General features: G+C 42.1%; 1 protein-coding gene across 1 annotated transcript in view; it reads right to left on the bottom strand.

Annotated features, from left to right (window-relative positions):
* jak1 (Janus kinase 1) overlaps window positions 1-16736 on the bottom strand; it is a 46584-nt gene that overhangs the window by 8031 nt on the left and 21817 nt on the right. Inside the window, exons 12-19 of the mRNA XM_033622133.2 lie at window positions 11147-11256; window positions 7588-7743; window positions 7334-7421; window positions 7114-7241; window positions 6781-6919; window positions 1537-1688; window positions 1244-1394; window positions 326-414 (exon numbers count right to left, since the gene is read on the bottom strand). Of these exons, the coding sequence (XP_033478024.1) occupies window positions 326-414; window positions 1244-1394; window positions 1537-1688; window positions 6781-6919; window positions 7114-7241; window positions 7334-7421; window positions 7588-7743; window positions 11147-11256 (1013 nt within the window). The remainder of the gene's footprint in view (window positions 1-325; window positions 415-1243; window positions 1395-1536; window positions 1689-6780; window positions 6920-7113; window positions 7242-7333; window positions 7422-7587; window positions 7744-11146; window positions 11257-16736) is intronic.

The following is a 16736-nucleotide window of genomic DNA, read 5'->3' as shown; positions in this document are numbered from 1 at the left end:
AAGTCCTTCAGTTCTGTTCAGTTCTCTTGATTATCTTTGGTGTCAAGATAAAATTGTCTTCTATGTGTTTTTTAGGATCACCTGAATGATTATACTCCAGGTGGCATATTTGTTATAATAACAGTATGCTGAGAAAGAAAGAGCTCATACTCACTAAACTACTGGCAGGTTATTATAGATTTTATGCAAAATATTTACCAGTGCATGTAAACTAAATGGCCAAGTTGGGTTTATTTGTGCACTTGGAAACCATCAGTCTTATAAATGGTAACATCTGCTATACAGAGATTAACACAACTGTGTAAATACAGCAGGAACAGTTTACCTCTCCCAGGTCTCTGATCTTCTTCAGGAATCTCTTTTCAAACACAGTTGGGTCCACCTCTGGTGTGGGCTGGGGTTTGATAGATGGGTCTAAGTGAAGGGGGAAAGAGAAACAAATACATTAAACATGGCAGGTAAAACATGTCTTTTCTTCAACATGAGCACACTTGCGTCATAGGAAGTGTATTGTGGTTGACAGTGTCAACGTTTTCACTAGAATTTTCTGTGGTAATGTTACTGCTCGCCTGCTCTAGTTTCCACACAAATGGCTACTTTTACTGGTAAAATGCATTACTCAAGCGAGACTCATTCTGCGTCACCATTGTCAGTGATTCTTAAATAGTTTACTTAACCATAACAGTGTTTTAAATCTAATTTTCAAGCCTTTTATGGGTGAAACTTATAGGAGATTGGTATTCCAGTTAGGGTGACTTTATAGCTGTTTTGGGGTTAATATAAGAAGGTCATTGGGTAAATTAAATAAGCTTTAAGCTTCAGTGAGACTGACTGCACTGTCCACTTCTGGCCAGCAGGTGGAAGAAGAGAGTCGATTATGTTGCCATGGGGCCCAGCTGAGGGGCAGATCAGTGATAATGCACCCAGTGAACTTCCTCATGAACATCTGAGTTAAGTAAACAAGTCTCTCTCTCTTTGCACTGCGTACTGGGCCGCTGCTAGGTGAGAAACAAAACATGCAAAACATTCATCATATTCCAACTGTAGACAACTGCCTTGAATTTTTGAACCTGTTCCTGCTTTTAGCCTGTTGTGCAGGGTACACTTGATCCTGTTCAACTCCAACATGTATTTTAGGAACCAAATCAGGCTGACAAAATGGCAGATAAAACTTCATATCTGCCTCTTTATATGAAAATACCCAATGTATAACGTACAGTACACACATTCCCCCAATACATACTCTTCTCCTCTAGCATGTCTATGTCTCTGACGATGGCCCTGAAGAAAGGTCTCTTCTTGGGGTCGTAGTTCATGCAGTGGGTCATCAGCTCTGCCAGCTCTTTGCAGTCTGGGGTGGCCAGTTGGCACTCTGTTTCATAAAACCTCTCCTTCTGCTCAGCACAAACACATACATGATAATGCAGTGAGAAAATGAACAGGATAGCCACCAGATTTAGAAAAAAAGATTAGTTTAGATGTATGGATGATTACATAGAGTCACTGTCAGATAAAGTTTTTGTGAGTGCCCTCTACCTCTGTGAGTTTCTTGTCTTTGAGAGGGACCTCTCCATCATAGCAGATCTCCCACAGCGTGGTACCGAAGCCCCATTTGTCGGCTGCGATGCTCAGGGAGGACACACTCTTCACACACTCGGGACCGATCCACGGGATACGATGCACACACTCTGCAGAGGCAATCAAAGTCAGCTTTAGCATCAGTGGATCAATTAAGCACATATTTGTTACAGTCCCAAAATTCCGTAAAAACAAAAGTTGACTATTGGAGATGTGTGAAATCAGGAACACGGGAATTCTGAACTGAAATGTTTGACAGCGGTAAAGATGAGTGATGATACCGTCAAAGGATAACCTTGCAATTTAAGATGTGATCATGGGAATGTTTCCTCCAATATTACCATGAGAGAAATACTGACTTCACTTTTGAACAAAGGTACAAACATGTAATCACTGACCTTATTACACAAAAGCGTTCAATAGGCACACCTGTATTTATATTTGTGCACAACAGTTTCTCTACATATTCGTATATAAGAATATTAAGACAGGTAGCTTTCGTGATACTGTCTTCTGACAGGTTTTTTTCTCTCTTTGGTGGTGGGTCGTCTTTACTATTGCTTTGTTGTAATTTGCTCCACACAATAAAGCGATCCATTGTCCTACTCATGGCGTCTCCTTTTAATTGTTATCATCCCTCACACTGGCTGCCAATCAGGGTTTTTGATGTGTCACACACTTAAAATTCCTGCATGCAAACAATGAGAAATAGGTTCCCAGTGAAGTTTTTTTTTTTTTTTTTAAATTAAATTAAAATAAATTACATTGTTTTAGCTAGATTTTGCCTCTTCATTAGAAAATGGGCGCACACAACATACTGATACAGTCAATTAAAAATACATTCCACCAGTGCACCATGGCACACTATTATGACCACAACAGCCCTGACATTATCAGGCTGTAACAATTTTATTTCTATCTAAGTTATTTTCTATCTAAGTTTTGGGGTCTACCAATGTTCTACAACAACTGAAGTGCCATTTTTTTCATCCATGTTTGCATTTTATTTTTTTTAGTGCTGTCATTCTTTTTCTACATGTCGCAATTATGTTGAGTAAAATTTCTCTTCATGGTATCTACTTCCTGTCTGTCTACCCTGGATGCCTCCTTACCTCTTGTCCATATCGTGGGTCTACTGATAGAGCACAGTGTACAGTATGTTGTGCAGATTGTTAAGTCCTTTAAGGAAAATTTGGAATTTTGTGATTATTTCACTCCAAATAATCACAGGTCAATCAACAAGACATTGTTAAATAAGTTCTGTTATTTAAAGACATGAAACTAGAAGTGTTATTTTTGAGAGCTGATGTATCAGAATCAGCATAATTGGTCAAGTATGTGCACACTACACATACACTACACATACATTTCTTGTATGTGTAGTGTGCACATACATTTCTTGTATGTGCACACTACACATACAAGAAATGTGACTCTCTGGCTTAAAAGTTGCTCTTAATGTTCCCATACACTGAATTATTGTGTACATACAAGTACTGTAGGTGAAATATAGGTGTCCAGGTGTAAGTATAAATACACACAATAAGCCACAACATACAATGTCTACACAAGAGTAAAATTTTCTGTAGACTGTAAATAAAAACAAATTGTGCAAATTAATAAATGTTGTATGCATAAAGTACTAGATCACTTTATATACATGAAAACAAGGTGGTTATGTGCGGTATATACATGTATGTTTACAGTAGTATGTAAAGATTTATACATGCATACATGTTGAAGCAGAGTATGCATTATAAACTTTAAATATATATAGTTCTTACACAATGTGTGTGTATATAGTTTATAATTTGTTTGTTTCAGTGTTATGTATTTATTGACACTATATGATCAGTATGGTCACTTTCACCAAATGCTAACAAGATCTGTCATGCAAAAACACTATCTAAAAGTAATAGTTACGGCGAGACCTCGTGGATCTGAGCCAACATACTCTCACCATGCTCCAGATACCAGGAACGAACAGTGAAAAACAGTGCGCCTCTGACAGGCTGACTGGGCGGCCGGCTGGCTTAAAATGTTGACTGACTGACTGCATTCACTGAATCTAAAAGCCTTGGCTGAAATATATTACTCTGACTGGAAGACATGCTAACTGATTAGCTGACGTCCACTGCTCGCTTTTTGGCTCCACAAATCCATAACATCAGGTAAGGGGCGTATATTAGTAAGTGCATGCAGCTCAGACTGGAACTCTGGGGGACTGACTGGAGGGAAAGAGGAGAAGGAGGAGGAGGAGTGAAGAAGGGACCAAGTAGTGAAGGGGCTGAATGGAGCAAAGGGGGGAGATGGAGATGGAGATGGAGACAGAAATGGGAGCTGGGAAGGAGATAAGTGACTGAGATAAGGACAAAAGAAAGAGAAAAAAGTAAGAAAGTGATGAACAGATTTGAGGGTAAAGTGATCAGAGATTGCTGGGAAGCAAGGAAGAGCGCTCCCAGTGGGTTTCTCAGCACTTTACCCACTATGCGTTCAATCAAATCTATATACAAGGACATTGATGTGTAACTGGAAGACTGATTGTTCTGAAAAGTGATGGAGGCAGAACAAGAAATGTAAAGAGTTCTGGGAACAAAGAGGGAGGGAGGAGCATTCCCAGGGGCGTGCTGCGATGGACATTTGCAGAGAGACATTTCCAGTCTGTTCCGTGGTTTGCAGGTCCATCTGTGCAGCCACACCGCGTTACACCAAACATCTTCTAGCTCTAATTGACAAACAGAAACATGAGGTGGCCATTTGAGGGGAACTGTGCAATCTGAGAAATGGCCTTATTATTGTGCCGTCTTCCCTGAACCCAGATCTGGCATTTACAAAACAAATCAGTCTGAAAGGGAAATGTGCCTGATGCAATGTGTATTGATTATGTGACAAATCTGAATCCCACTGCTGTCATCCTCCGCTTGTTTAAAAATGTGTCCTTTGTTTGTGCTGTCCTTCTTTAGTTTCCTTTTCCCTTTTCTCTGTATTTTGTGGGAGGAAATTAGTACAGAGTATGACAAAACAAGACAACTAGAATTACCACCTCCTGATTGTATGGCTCCACCAACCAGTCACTCCATGTCTGTCCAGTATCATATAATATATGCAGCGATGAATTTAAAGGAGGGAAAAGAACAGTATTGCCTGTATTGTTTTGGCGAAATGGAAGAGATATCGCTTTCACAAGGATGGGATAAACGGATGGACTGACAACCCAAAAACAAAATGGCCCCCGCCACGTTTGTTGCTGGTGTGGAGACATAAAAATCTCACTCAGACAGGGCAGCACAGCACTGGTGCCGGAATAGGGGGGACATATTGATCTGTTCTGTGCGACATCTATTGCATGTCTGTCCATCCTGGAAGAGGGATCCCTCCTCAGTTCTCTTCCTGAGGATTCTACCATTTTTTTCCCTGTTAAAGGGTTTTTTGGGGGAGTTTTTCCAAAGGACAGAGGGATGTTGTATGCTGTAAAGCCCTGTGATTTGTGATATTGGGCTTTATAAATAAAATTAAATAAATTGAATGAATCAAGATTTTTGGTCCCCCTACACAAGAAGAGACCACAGGCTCTACTATCATGAACCAAGCAGCATGGCCAGAGCACAGCCAGGTGGGCCCTGCAAAGTGCGTCTCGAGCATGTCACACACTTGGTTTTTCCATGATCAGGCTGCTGTGGTGCGTCTTTTGTGTACTTGGACACCAGTGGGAACAGAAAGAACGTATTATTATTGGTAGGTACATTAATCACAGGGCTTTCTCCATTATTACGCACTGACTGTTTAGGAACCCTGCAGAGTTTTCCTCAGAGTAAACTTATTGTTGTTCTGGCGAGAAATTATTTTTATTATTTTAGTTTTGAATCCGAACAATCTCTATCACATCATGTTGCTCATCACAATCTCCCATGCACTTGTATTTTAAATAAAAATGGTGAGCTCTAGGCAATATTTTGGCTAAGATGACGTGCAGCCGTTACTCTGCTTAACCGATGTTTAGGATGGAGACACTGGGGGAAAGACTGACAGGAACCAACAGTCTTGAGAGAATTATAAGCAGAGAGAGATGTTTTAAGAGATTCGCAATTTTTCATGGAGCTGTGTGAACTGTTTTAAATGCATACTTTGATGTGGAGAATAAACTGTGGAGAATCATTCATCAGAACGACATGTTTGATGCGCACAAAAGCACAAAGGGTCTTTGGTTTTTCTACAACAGTCTGAAGCTGGTTGCATGAAATGTAAGTAGCAGATCTACCATTTGTACACAACATCACTCCAGTTAGAGCCTGCAGATGGAGCAGATACCTGCTGCCTGCATATAGCTAAAAGGAGAGTCGCCAGTGTAATGGAAAAGCCTTCAGTATATAGTACTACGGTGCATCAGAGAACACGAGTGTTGATATCTACATGTTGAAAAGAACCTTTCCGAGCACCTGCAAGCTATTACAGCTGTAGCGACTACTATCAATGACAAAAGCCGCTAAGAGGTTAAGCAGACATGTAACTGTGACTCATTGAAAGAAATCCATGCTGAATCCACCGATGCCTTTTAAGTTGATTAATTCGACAAACAACTTACTGAAGCAAAACGAGATGAAATGTTATGTCTTGTGATTACATGCCACGCCAGTGAGTGAACAGGTAAAAGAATGTGAAACCACACCCACACCTGTGCCAATTACTACCAAAAGTGAAAGAGAACAAAAGAATGTGTGCAGCCTAAACAAATAATAAACAACAAGGGTTTAATACACATTCTGGCTCCTACAATAGCAGTAACTACCAGAAAGAGCCCAAACTCGGTTAGAGCACCTCATGACATGACATCATGAAATGTTACCTACATTTTTTGGCTTTTTTTTTTTTTTTTTTTTTTAACTTTTTGTGTCTTTGAAGTGCTAGTTCATAACCAAAATATATATTAGAAATTAATCTAACCACTCTGTTATAATTTTAGTTAAACTTTATTACATGTAGTTGTATAATTCTGTTCTCACTTTGGTTTCACTGTCATTTACAGCTGACTGGGACAGAAAGTGGAAGCTATTAAGACATTTTCCATGGTAGCTATTTTGTAACCATTTAGGTTTCACTTTTGGTAACCCAGAGACAGACAGAGACAGACACACAAAGGAAAAGACAGACAGAGAAAGAAGGAGAGTGAGAGAAAGAAGGAGTATATGTGTACTTTGTACTCACCCTCTCTGGTGAGCACTGTGATTGGTATTCCCGGGTCGCTGAGCTTGATGAAGGGCCCTCCTTCATCAGTGCCCAATCCGTCTCTGGCCAGCAGGATGTTTTTAGCACACACAAAGCCATGGACCAGCTTTTTGTCCTCCTACAAACACACACACACAAAATGCAACAAATCTATTAGTCCAACAACGAGAAATAAAAATAAAGACAAAGATATAATGACTGTGTTGACAAAATTAGTCTAACATGGTGCAGGTAATCCCATAGATGCTTACAACCCTAACATTCTTATCATTCCTATAGTTTGTGTGTGTTTGGTGTGTTTTCCTGTCTCACCAAGTAGCTGAGAGCTGAGGCCAGCTGCTTGGCCACCTGGAACTTCCATGGTGTGCTGAGTGGGCTCTGCTGTCTCCTCATAAATAAATCCAGTGGTCCTAGCTGAACAAACTCCTCAACCATGATGTCTGTTCCACACAAACACAGAAACAAAGGCGTTAGAAACAGCCCCACATGCTCATACACACGTACACACACAGTTCTATTAACATGCACTTACTCTCCTGGTGGCGGACACACACTCCATACAGCAGCACTATGTGCTTATGGGAAACTTGTCGCATCATGCTGGCTGTTTCGAAGAAGGCCTGTCATCAGGAAGACAAAGATGACTCAATGCTCACCACATTACAGGAACTGGTATGGTCTGTTTAGATTTTAACACAGCTTGTTGCTAATAAATATTAGCTTTCGGTATGTTTAGATGTTACAGAGTGGATATAGTCCTCATGAGGATCTGTGAGTGTGTCTTACCAGGGAGATGTCCCTGTGTCCAGAACCCAGCACCTTCAGGACCACCTTGACCTCCTGGAAGGATGAGTACCCTGCATCCTCCTCCGCCTCCTCACTCTTCACCCTCAGTGTGCCTGAGTAGATGTTGGTTTTCGTGCCTCGGCCAAGGTGCTCCTCCTGGTTAACCCAACAGAGAAAGACAATACTTTAATCCAGAATTCAAACTATGATTACACAAACAGAGCCTCTGAGACTTTTATTACATGTATTTTCAGTCCAGAGAAAGAGCCTTGGTTAATGTTTCTTTATTCCATGTGTGCTGGAGGAAAAGTAACCTCCACTTGTGAATGCTTATTTAAAATGAGGAGACAAGTGCTTAAAGGTAGACAGAAATAAGTTCAACTGTGTGCTCTGCAAGGAATATATGTAAAATTTGTAGTATGATTTATAGAAATATATACTACAGAAGATACACAAGTTCACAGAGTCAAGATATTGTCTGCATAAGGCTGATGAGGGTTTTTTTTTTTTAAATTGCATTAAAAAAAAAGATTAAATAATTTAATGATTTAATGAAAATCGAGTTTCTATTTAAAGTCCGCCACCACCGCGACTCCCATAGTTCAGAGTGGGCTGACACCCCCCCTCCCCGCGAGCGGGGAAGAACTCATTCTCAAGAAAGTGAACGAGTTCTTCAGCGCTTTTGTGTGCACACCTGTGTCTGTGTGCTCACCTGTGTGTGTGTGTGTGTGTGTGTGTGTGTGTGCACGCGCATCAGGGCCAAACTCAGCCGTGCGCAACACAGAGAGCAGAGGAGGATTTTAGACACGCACTGTGTAGGGACAGAAATGACATGCCGTTGTGTAAATAAGATAAATAAGTGTTACCAACGCCAAGCTGGCAGACCCCCGAACCGTAGTAAAGGGACCTCTGAAGACCATTAGCTCTTTTAGCTTGTGTTAGCTCATTGTGGCAACAACACATCAACAACGGGACTTCATCTGCGTTAAAGAACGGCACTTTATTTTCAGCACTGCAGGGATGATGCACAGCCTCTCTCATCAGTGTCTGACTTTCACATAGAGGGAAATAACTCAAAAACAGCATGCAGAACTGCGTAGGCTCCTTCACTGTGGCTGCTCGATGTAAACAACATAGAACATGCCTCACTTTCTTCCTGGGGCGCATCAGTCTGCAGTCGCCATGTATATTGCAAGAGATATGGTGCCCATATATAGGCTGAAAGTTTTGGACCCCAGGTATGTGCTACCAGGCCGCAAATATTTTTTTTTAAGTAGGAGGGGAAAAAAATCGATTTAAATCGTTTATCGGATTTTTTTTTTTAGGCCACATCGCCTAGCCCTAGTGTAAGGTCAACTGGATTACTGCGAATATGAATGGGGGGGAACATACTGTACCATTTCAAAAAAAACAAACACCTTGATAACAAATGCAGAGGTCTGTGATAGTATAATTTTAGTTATTTGTGTGTAGACTCAATGGTGCTTTATTTTGAGGCTGTACTTTGTGGTGGTCATGTAGAAGACCACATTGTACTTAAGGTGATTCTATTTCTATTTTATGACAGAGCATTGTTGAATACTTGATTCTAACTGGTCAATAATGGCATTCTGTGGTCTCTTATTCCGAATAGTAGACTGCTGCTATGATAAACAAGCTGTAGCTCTGAAGGGATGAAAAAAGAAGGTTTAGGTTCAACAACACTATTACGGCTGCCCACTAATAGTCAACCAAACGTTAGTCGACAGAAAGGTCATTGGTCGGCAAGATTTCATTGGTCGTTTTATTGTCAAAATAAATCAAAACCTATATGACTGGACCATGTGGGAAATTAATTTGAAGGGACAGACAGAGGAAGTGGCCACGCTCAGCAGTCAGACAGGAGTCATGTTACAAACCAATCACAGCCGACAGATGTATTTCCCTTTTTCTGTAAATATTCAGTCTCAGACGCAACTTGCCGCCACACTCTTGAAAGCTGGCACAGAAAAGGCACAAGAGTAGCAACCAACGCCCAACCTCAAGATGCGGCATGTGTACGGCCTCTAATTTCCAGGGCTGGTACCTGCGGTTATTACACAGGCTAGTTAATAACATGTCGGGCAGGAAATCCAAAGTGTGGGATCATTTTGAGAAGGTGAAGGACGAACCCAAGGTGATAGGTACACTCATCTTCATTGGTCGACTACAAACATGACGTATCATCTGTAACATGTAAGTAGCTACATGCCCATTAGCCACTTAGCACAATCATTACTGCTTTGCCGACAGCGTCATTGACAGGCGGCTCGCTCAGTGTGTGACGTTGTAGATAAAATATAGGCCTATATTAATGAAGGTTCATTAGTGTGGTTTTGTATTTCTCTGTAATGTAGCACAGTGTTAACAATGTTACTGATACTATTCTTTCTCACACCTTGAACTCAAACCATTGTGTTGCCCCGCCCAAAATACGCAACAATAATTAAATTAAAGCTGCAGTAAGTAGAAAGCCTGAAAACGGTTGATTTTTGAGTCTCATCTGAGTTAGGTTTCGTTCGTCTCCGCCCTGAGCCCCTCCTACCAGACAAGCATGCGAGTATTTTATCCTACTTGGTTCTATTTCTTCCTCTCTGGGAGCCTCGGCTCTCCCTCACCGCGCAGCAGCCCTCCCCATGCCTCCCTCGGGGCCCGCACATACTCCCGAGCCTCGGCTCTCCCTCACCGCGCAGCAGCCCGCCCCATCCCTCCCTCGCGGCCTCGCACATATACCCCCGAGGCTCGGCTCTCCCTCTCCGCGCAGCAGCCCGCCCCATCCCTCCCTCACGGCCCCGCACATACCCCCGAGGCTCGGCTCCCCCTCTCCGCGGAGAGCCTTTGCGCCCTCCGGCCGGGCCCGGCCCCACCTCACCCTTCCCCTCCCTCCGGGGCTCCAGGAAACCGTGTTCTGTCTTCCTTTTTTTGGGTTGTTTAGCCGTGTAGGCAGTTGTAGCCAATGCTGGAATAGCTATTTTACCTGGTGCACTGTTCGCCATTACCGCTTGCTCTCCCCTTCTGCCGGCGGCACAGGAACGCGCATATGTAGTAGAACAGCCAACAGGAACGCAGTGGTCTGAGCTGACCTTTCATTGGTTAATGCACATCGGCACGATACTGATTCTTTAGAGGCTGAACACAGAGCCATGGTGAGGTGCATTTTTTGATTGAAGCATGTGTGTAAAAAAAAAAAAAGTCTAATGGCCAGTCAAAAAGGGAAGTAGATCATCGTACGCTGGTCTACTGCTCTGACCCTATTTGTGTCAAAAGTGGGATTGTGCATACCAAGCCGTGCATTATCGCAGGGTTTATTTTGCAAAATAATGACCCACTCACTACACATTAGCCCACTTATTATCACCATCATTTACATATACAACATGCAGATCACTGGAAGCTCTAACTGAATCATAAGAAAATGTAATACATTGTGTGGACTTATTTTTTCATTATTTATTTGCATCTTTACATGTCCATACATCCTATAACTCAACTGTATTACTATAACAACATAGGAGACAGACATAAATATAAGAAGGTGTACCTGTTCAATCTCCTCCTTAAGAATGCGATGGAAGCTGAGCTGACTGTCCTGCATAGGTGTCGGAGGGGTCGGCGCTCTGTCTTTAGTGACCACCAGCAGGTTAGAAATCTCTGCAACACAAACACAAACACAAACACACACACAGGATTTCTGTATAAAGTTGTGTATACTTTTTCACAAGTTTTCCAAAGTTTGAAAAGTGTTTTTTTCTTCTTTGTCAAAATCAAGCCGCAGAAAATTGACAATTGTTTTTTCCCTCACAGAAAATGTGATGCCTGCTTGTTTTGTTGTGAAGGTCATGCTATTGTAACACTGTCAGAAGATGACTGATTGAAAAACTCACACAACAATGCACTCTGGAAACAATAAAAGCAGGTGTGATGTTCACCGCGAGGTAAACTTGGGTTGAAGTGTCACAGCACCCACGGATGCTGCAAATGTATAGAGGCTTCTATACATACTGGTGTGCTCAGTGTTGAAGGCAAAACTGTGTTTACATGTGGTAAAATAAGCTCTCAACAATTACGTCAATGTGGCAATGATGTGAGCAGCTATTCAGGTCGGGTTGCCATACTGATTCAGTCTATTTTTTGTATATACAGAGCTGTGTGTGGGAGGATGAAGTGAAAATGTGTCTCTGTGCCTGTCGCCGTACTATATGTGCGTGTGTGTCTGCATGTGTGTGTCTGTGGGCGTCTAATGTTGTGACAAAAACCAGTGCACTGTGGTTTAAGGGGGAAAAAGTATCTGCACTCCATCAGCATCACCCTACATTCACTGTCAAAGAGTGTTAAGAGCATTGTTGCGTAACATGCAATCCGGGTTTTTATGCAGAACTTGAATACAACATGCACCCATGAATTACTCTGCATAAAGTCCTTAAGCCCTTCACTTAATCCAGGCCTTACCTTTATTATTTACATCAACACTAAGGCAGCATGATCTCATTCAGACTTGCTTATGTTTAAAACCCAAACTCTAGCGACAGCTATACACCCCTGCTCAAGCTCAAGCCACACAGTCCTTTCATTCATTATCAGTTAAAACAACAAAAGTAAATTGTGTGCATCATATTCTTGGGATGTTGGGACACCAGTGTGTTGTTGTCAAAACAAGGACGTTGTATAATGCATCATTAATATTTTAACAGGGACAACAACGCAGCACTCCAGTCTTTTATCTTCCTCTAAGGCAGATAAAGCTAAAACCCCCAACCCCAAACAGTTGTGCCTTATGATAATAATCAACACTGCACAATCCCAACAAACATAAACAGCACGAAACATCCATGCTTGCACACACACGCATACATGGCTCCACCTTTCCCTGAGCGAAGTAAACACAAGAGTGCTAGCTTGGCGCCGGAAACCCACATTTACAACTCTCTTCCTCCTTGACACCATTTCACAAAGACACACACACACACACACACACACACACACACATTGTTCATGCCAGATTCAGTTACCTTCAGTTAGCAGAAACACAAACACATGCACACACATACATGCACACTTTTTGTGAAGGGCAACTACGCTCTAAATCCTGTACGCAGGCAATGCTTCACTGACCTCTAGGGTTTGACAGGTTCAAGTCTGCTGCACTTCTGAGCCCACCCAATACCAAAGTAAGGTGTGGTCTGTTGTACGTGCTAGCACACCAAGCAGTGATGCAGCATTGCATATAATAGTGCTTAAAGAACTGTTGTTCTGCACAAGGTGTGGACTTGGGATGCAGAAACTGGTAGATGCTAGAGCAAGCAGGATTTTCAGTCTACAGTAGCATTTATGTGTGAACACTGCAGGCTGTTCAAAGCATTTTTTCTTAAGCATGTGTTGTTGCTTCTTGTGATGAGGAGCATGGAATCAATGTATCAATTAATCTTAACCACAACCAGGAAAATGGTTTTCTGAATATGCTCTTTTTACAGCCATCATAATAGATTGCTTTTTTCATTTATAATAAATAAAGGGTGCACATGCTGCAGGGGGGTAGAAAACATGTCACCACACTGTCATGATAGCTTTTATAAGGACATTTCAGTATTAATTAATGAAGAAACTTGCTGTAAACCAGTAGTCTTTTACCTCTTTAACCTCTCTTTGAGGTTGAAGAAGGTGCCTGACCTATGGCAGACCTCCTGCATCGTCCCAGTACCTAAGAAAGGACGTCCCAGCACTCTGAATGACTACAGGCCGGTGGCGCTAACGTCACGTCATGAAGACATTTGAGAGGCTTGTTCTCCAGCACCTGAGGCCACTGCTCTCTGCCTTCCTGAACCCCCTGCAGTTTGCTTACCAGCAGCACACTGGTGTGGAGGATACCATCATCTTCCTCACTCACAAGGCCCTGTCTCACTTGGAAAGTGCTGGAAGCACTGTGAGAGTGATGTTCTTTGACTTCTCCAGTGCCTTCAACAGCATTCAACCCAGCCTCCTGAGAGACAAGCTGCTGGATATGCAACTTCACCCGGACATCACTGCCTGGACTTTGGATTACCTCACAGGCCGGCCGCAGTACGTCAGGGTGGATGGCTGCGTATCTGAGGTGGTGTCCAGTAACACTGGGGTGCCCCAAGGAACTGTTCTGGCACCATTCTTTTTCACCCTCTACACCTCTGATTTCCGGTTCAATTCTGGTTCCTGCCATCTCCAAAAGTTTTCCGACAACCCCTCTATAGTCGGATGCATCAGCAATGATGATGAGGAGGAGTACAGAGGACTGATTGAGAGCTTTGTCGTGTGGAGCAACCTTGGGGTCCACAACAACAATAAACTGGACTGGACTAACACAGATGCCCTCTATAGGAAAGGACAGAGCAGGATGTTCTTCCTGAGGAGACTCAGATCATTTGGCGTCTATAGTGGGCTCCTCAAGACCTTCTACCAGTCTATGGTTGCCAGTGCACTCTTCTTTGCTGTAGTGTGCTGGTGGGGTGGAGTTAAGACTGGTGAGGTCAACAGGCTCAACAAGCTTGTGAGGAAAGCACGCACTGTGGTGGGACTGGACCTGGACAGTCTGGAGACGGTGGCTAAGAGGAGGGTGAAGGACAAAATCTGTGCAATGCTGGACAATCCTTATCACCCTCTGCATGACGAGCTGTGGCTGATGGGCAGCTCATTCAGCCAGCGGATTATCCCACCCAAGAGCAGAACTTAACGATTCAGACGCTCTTTTGTGCCCATCGCCATCAGACTGTACAACAGCGGTTTGGCTTAAGCAACATCCAGCTCTGAAGTGACTTATTTTGACTAACTTTATGTCATTCAACACTTTGTCTGCCATTTTTGTAGTCACTTTATTCATCTGTTGTAGCAATTTTATTGATGTAGCAATTTTATTTTATCTTTTATTTATCTACTATTATCTTTAATTTTTACATGTTTTTCTTCTCTTTAATCTTATTCTATTTAATGTCCTTTGATTTTGTCTTGTGCTGCTGTGATACTTGAATTTCCCCCCTGGGGAATCAATAAAGTATATCTTATCTCATCTTATCTTAAAATTACTCAAGATTGAATTTGTGTGTAGCATCCACATTTCCTGTTTTTTTTTTTCGTATGAGTCTACTGTAACATAGGCATATATTAAATTCCTGCTGCTATTCATCATAGGCTCTCAGTCATTCTGGGTTGTTTTCTTTACCCCCACATGCACACCTCTCAGGAGTCTTTTATCACATCTATCACACTTCTTGTGATACTTGAACCACAAGTGCTTAAAATAGCTTTCATTTATATATACATATATACAGTACAGGCCAAAAGTTTGGACACACCTTCTCATTCAATGTGTTTTCTTTATTTTCATGACTATTTACATTGTAGATTCTCACTGAAGGCATCAAAACTATGAATGAACACATGTGGAGTTATGTACTTAACAAAAAAAGGTGAAATAACTGAAAACATGTTTTATATACTAGTTTCTTCAAAATAGCCACCCTTTGCTCTGATTACTGCTTTGCACACTCTTGGCATTCTCTCCATGAGCTTCAAGAGGTAGTCACCTGAAATGGTTTTCCAACAGTCTTGAAGGAGTTCCCAGAGGTGTTTAGCACTTGTTGGCCCCTTTGCCTTCACTCTGCGGTCCAGCTCACCCCAAACCATCTCGATTGGGTTCAGGTCCGGTGACTGTGGAGGCCAGGTCATCTGCCGCAGCACTCCATCACTCTCCTTCTTGGTCAAATAGCCCTTACACAGCCTGGAGGTGTGTTTGGGGTCATTGTCCTGTTGAAAAATAAATGATCGTCCAACTAAACGCAAACCGGATGGGATGGCATGTCGCTGCAGGATGCTGTGGTAGCCATGCTGGTTCAGTGTGCCTTCAGTTTTGAATAAATCCCCAACAGTGTCACCAGCAAAACACCCCCACACCATCACACCTCCTCCTCCATGCTTCACAGTGGGAACCAGGCATGTGGAATCCATCCGTTCACCTTTTCTGCGTCTCACAAAGACACGGCGCTTGGAACCAAAGATCTCAAATTTGGACTCATCAGACCAAAGCACAGATTTCCACTGGTCTAATGTCCATTCCTTGTGTTTCTTGGCCCAAACAAATCTCTTGTGCTTGTTGCCTCTCCTTAGCAGTGGTTTCCTAGCAGCTATTTGACCATGAAGGCCTGATTCGCGCAGTCTCCTCTTAACAGTTGTTCTAGAGATGGGTCTGCTGCTAGAACTCTGTGTGGCATTCATCTGGTCTCTGATCTGAGCTGCTGTTAACTTGCCATTTCTGAGGCTGGTGACTCGGATGAACTTATCCTCAGAAGCAGAGGTGACTCTTGGTCTTCCTTTCCTGGGTCGGTCCTCATGTGTGCCAGTTTCGTTGTAGCGCTTGATGGTTTTTGCGACTCCACTTGGGGACACATTTAAAGTTTTTGCAATTTTCCGGACTGACTGACCTTCATTTCTTAAAGTAATGATGGCCACTCGTTTTTCTTTAGTTAGCTGATTGGTTCTTGCCATAATATGAATTTTAACAGTTGTCCAATAGGGCTGTCGGCTGTGTATTAACCTGACTTCTGCACAACACAACTGATGGTCCCAACCCCATTGATAAAGCAAGAAATTCCACTAATTAACCCTGATAAGGCACACCTGTGAAGTGGAAACCATTTCAGGTGACTACCTCTTGAAGCTCATGGAGAGAATGCCAAGAGTGTGCAAAGCAGTAATCAGAGCAAAGGGTGGCTATTTTGAAGAAACTAGAATATAAAACATGTTTTCAGTTATTTCACCTTCTTTTGTTAAGTACGTAACTCCACATGTGTTCATTCATACTTTTGATGCCTTCAGTGAGAATCTACAATGTAAATAGTCATGAAAATAAAGAAAACGCATTGAATGAGAAGGTGTGTCCAAACTTTTGGCCTGTACTGTATATATATATATATATATATACGCATATACATATACATACACACACACACACACACACACACATATATATATATATATACACACATATATATACATATATATATATATATATACATATACATACACATATATATATAAAGGTCTTAAAAATACTTTTCTGCTTGGATTCACAATGGTCTTTCACTATTTTCTCTATTGTTAGATTAATA

The sequence above is a fragment of the Epinephelus lanceolatus genome, chromosome 6, assembly GCF_041903045.1.
Source record: "Epinephelus lanceolatus isolate andai-2023 chromosome 6, ASM4190304v1, whole genome shotgun sequence".
Classification (NCBI taxonomy): Eukaryota; Metazoa; Chordata; class Actinopteri; order Perciformes; family Serranidae; genus Epinephelus; species Epinephelus lanceolatus.
The sequence above is the reverse complement of the archived record's forward strand: the minus strand, read 5'-3'. Positions and strand labels throughout refer to the sequence as shown.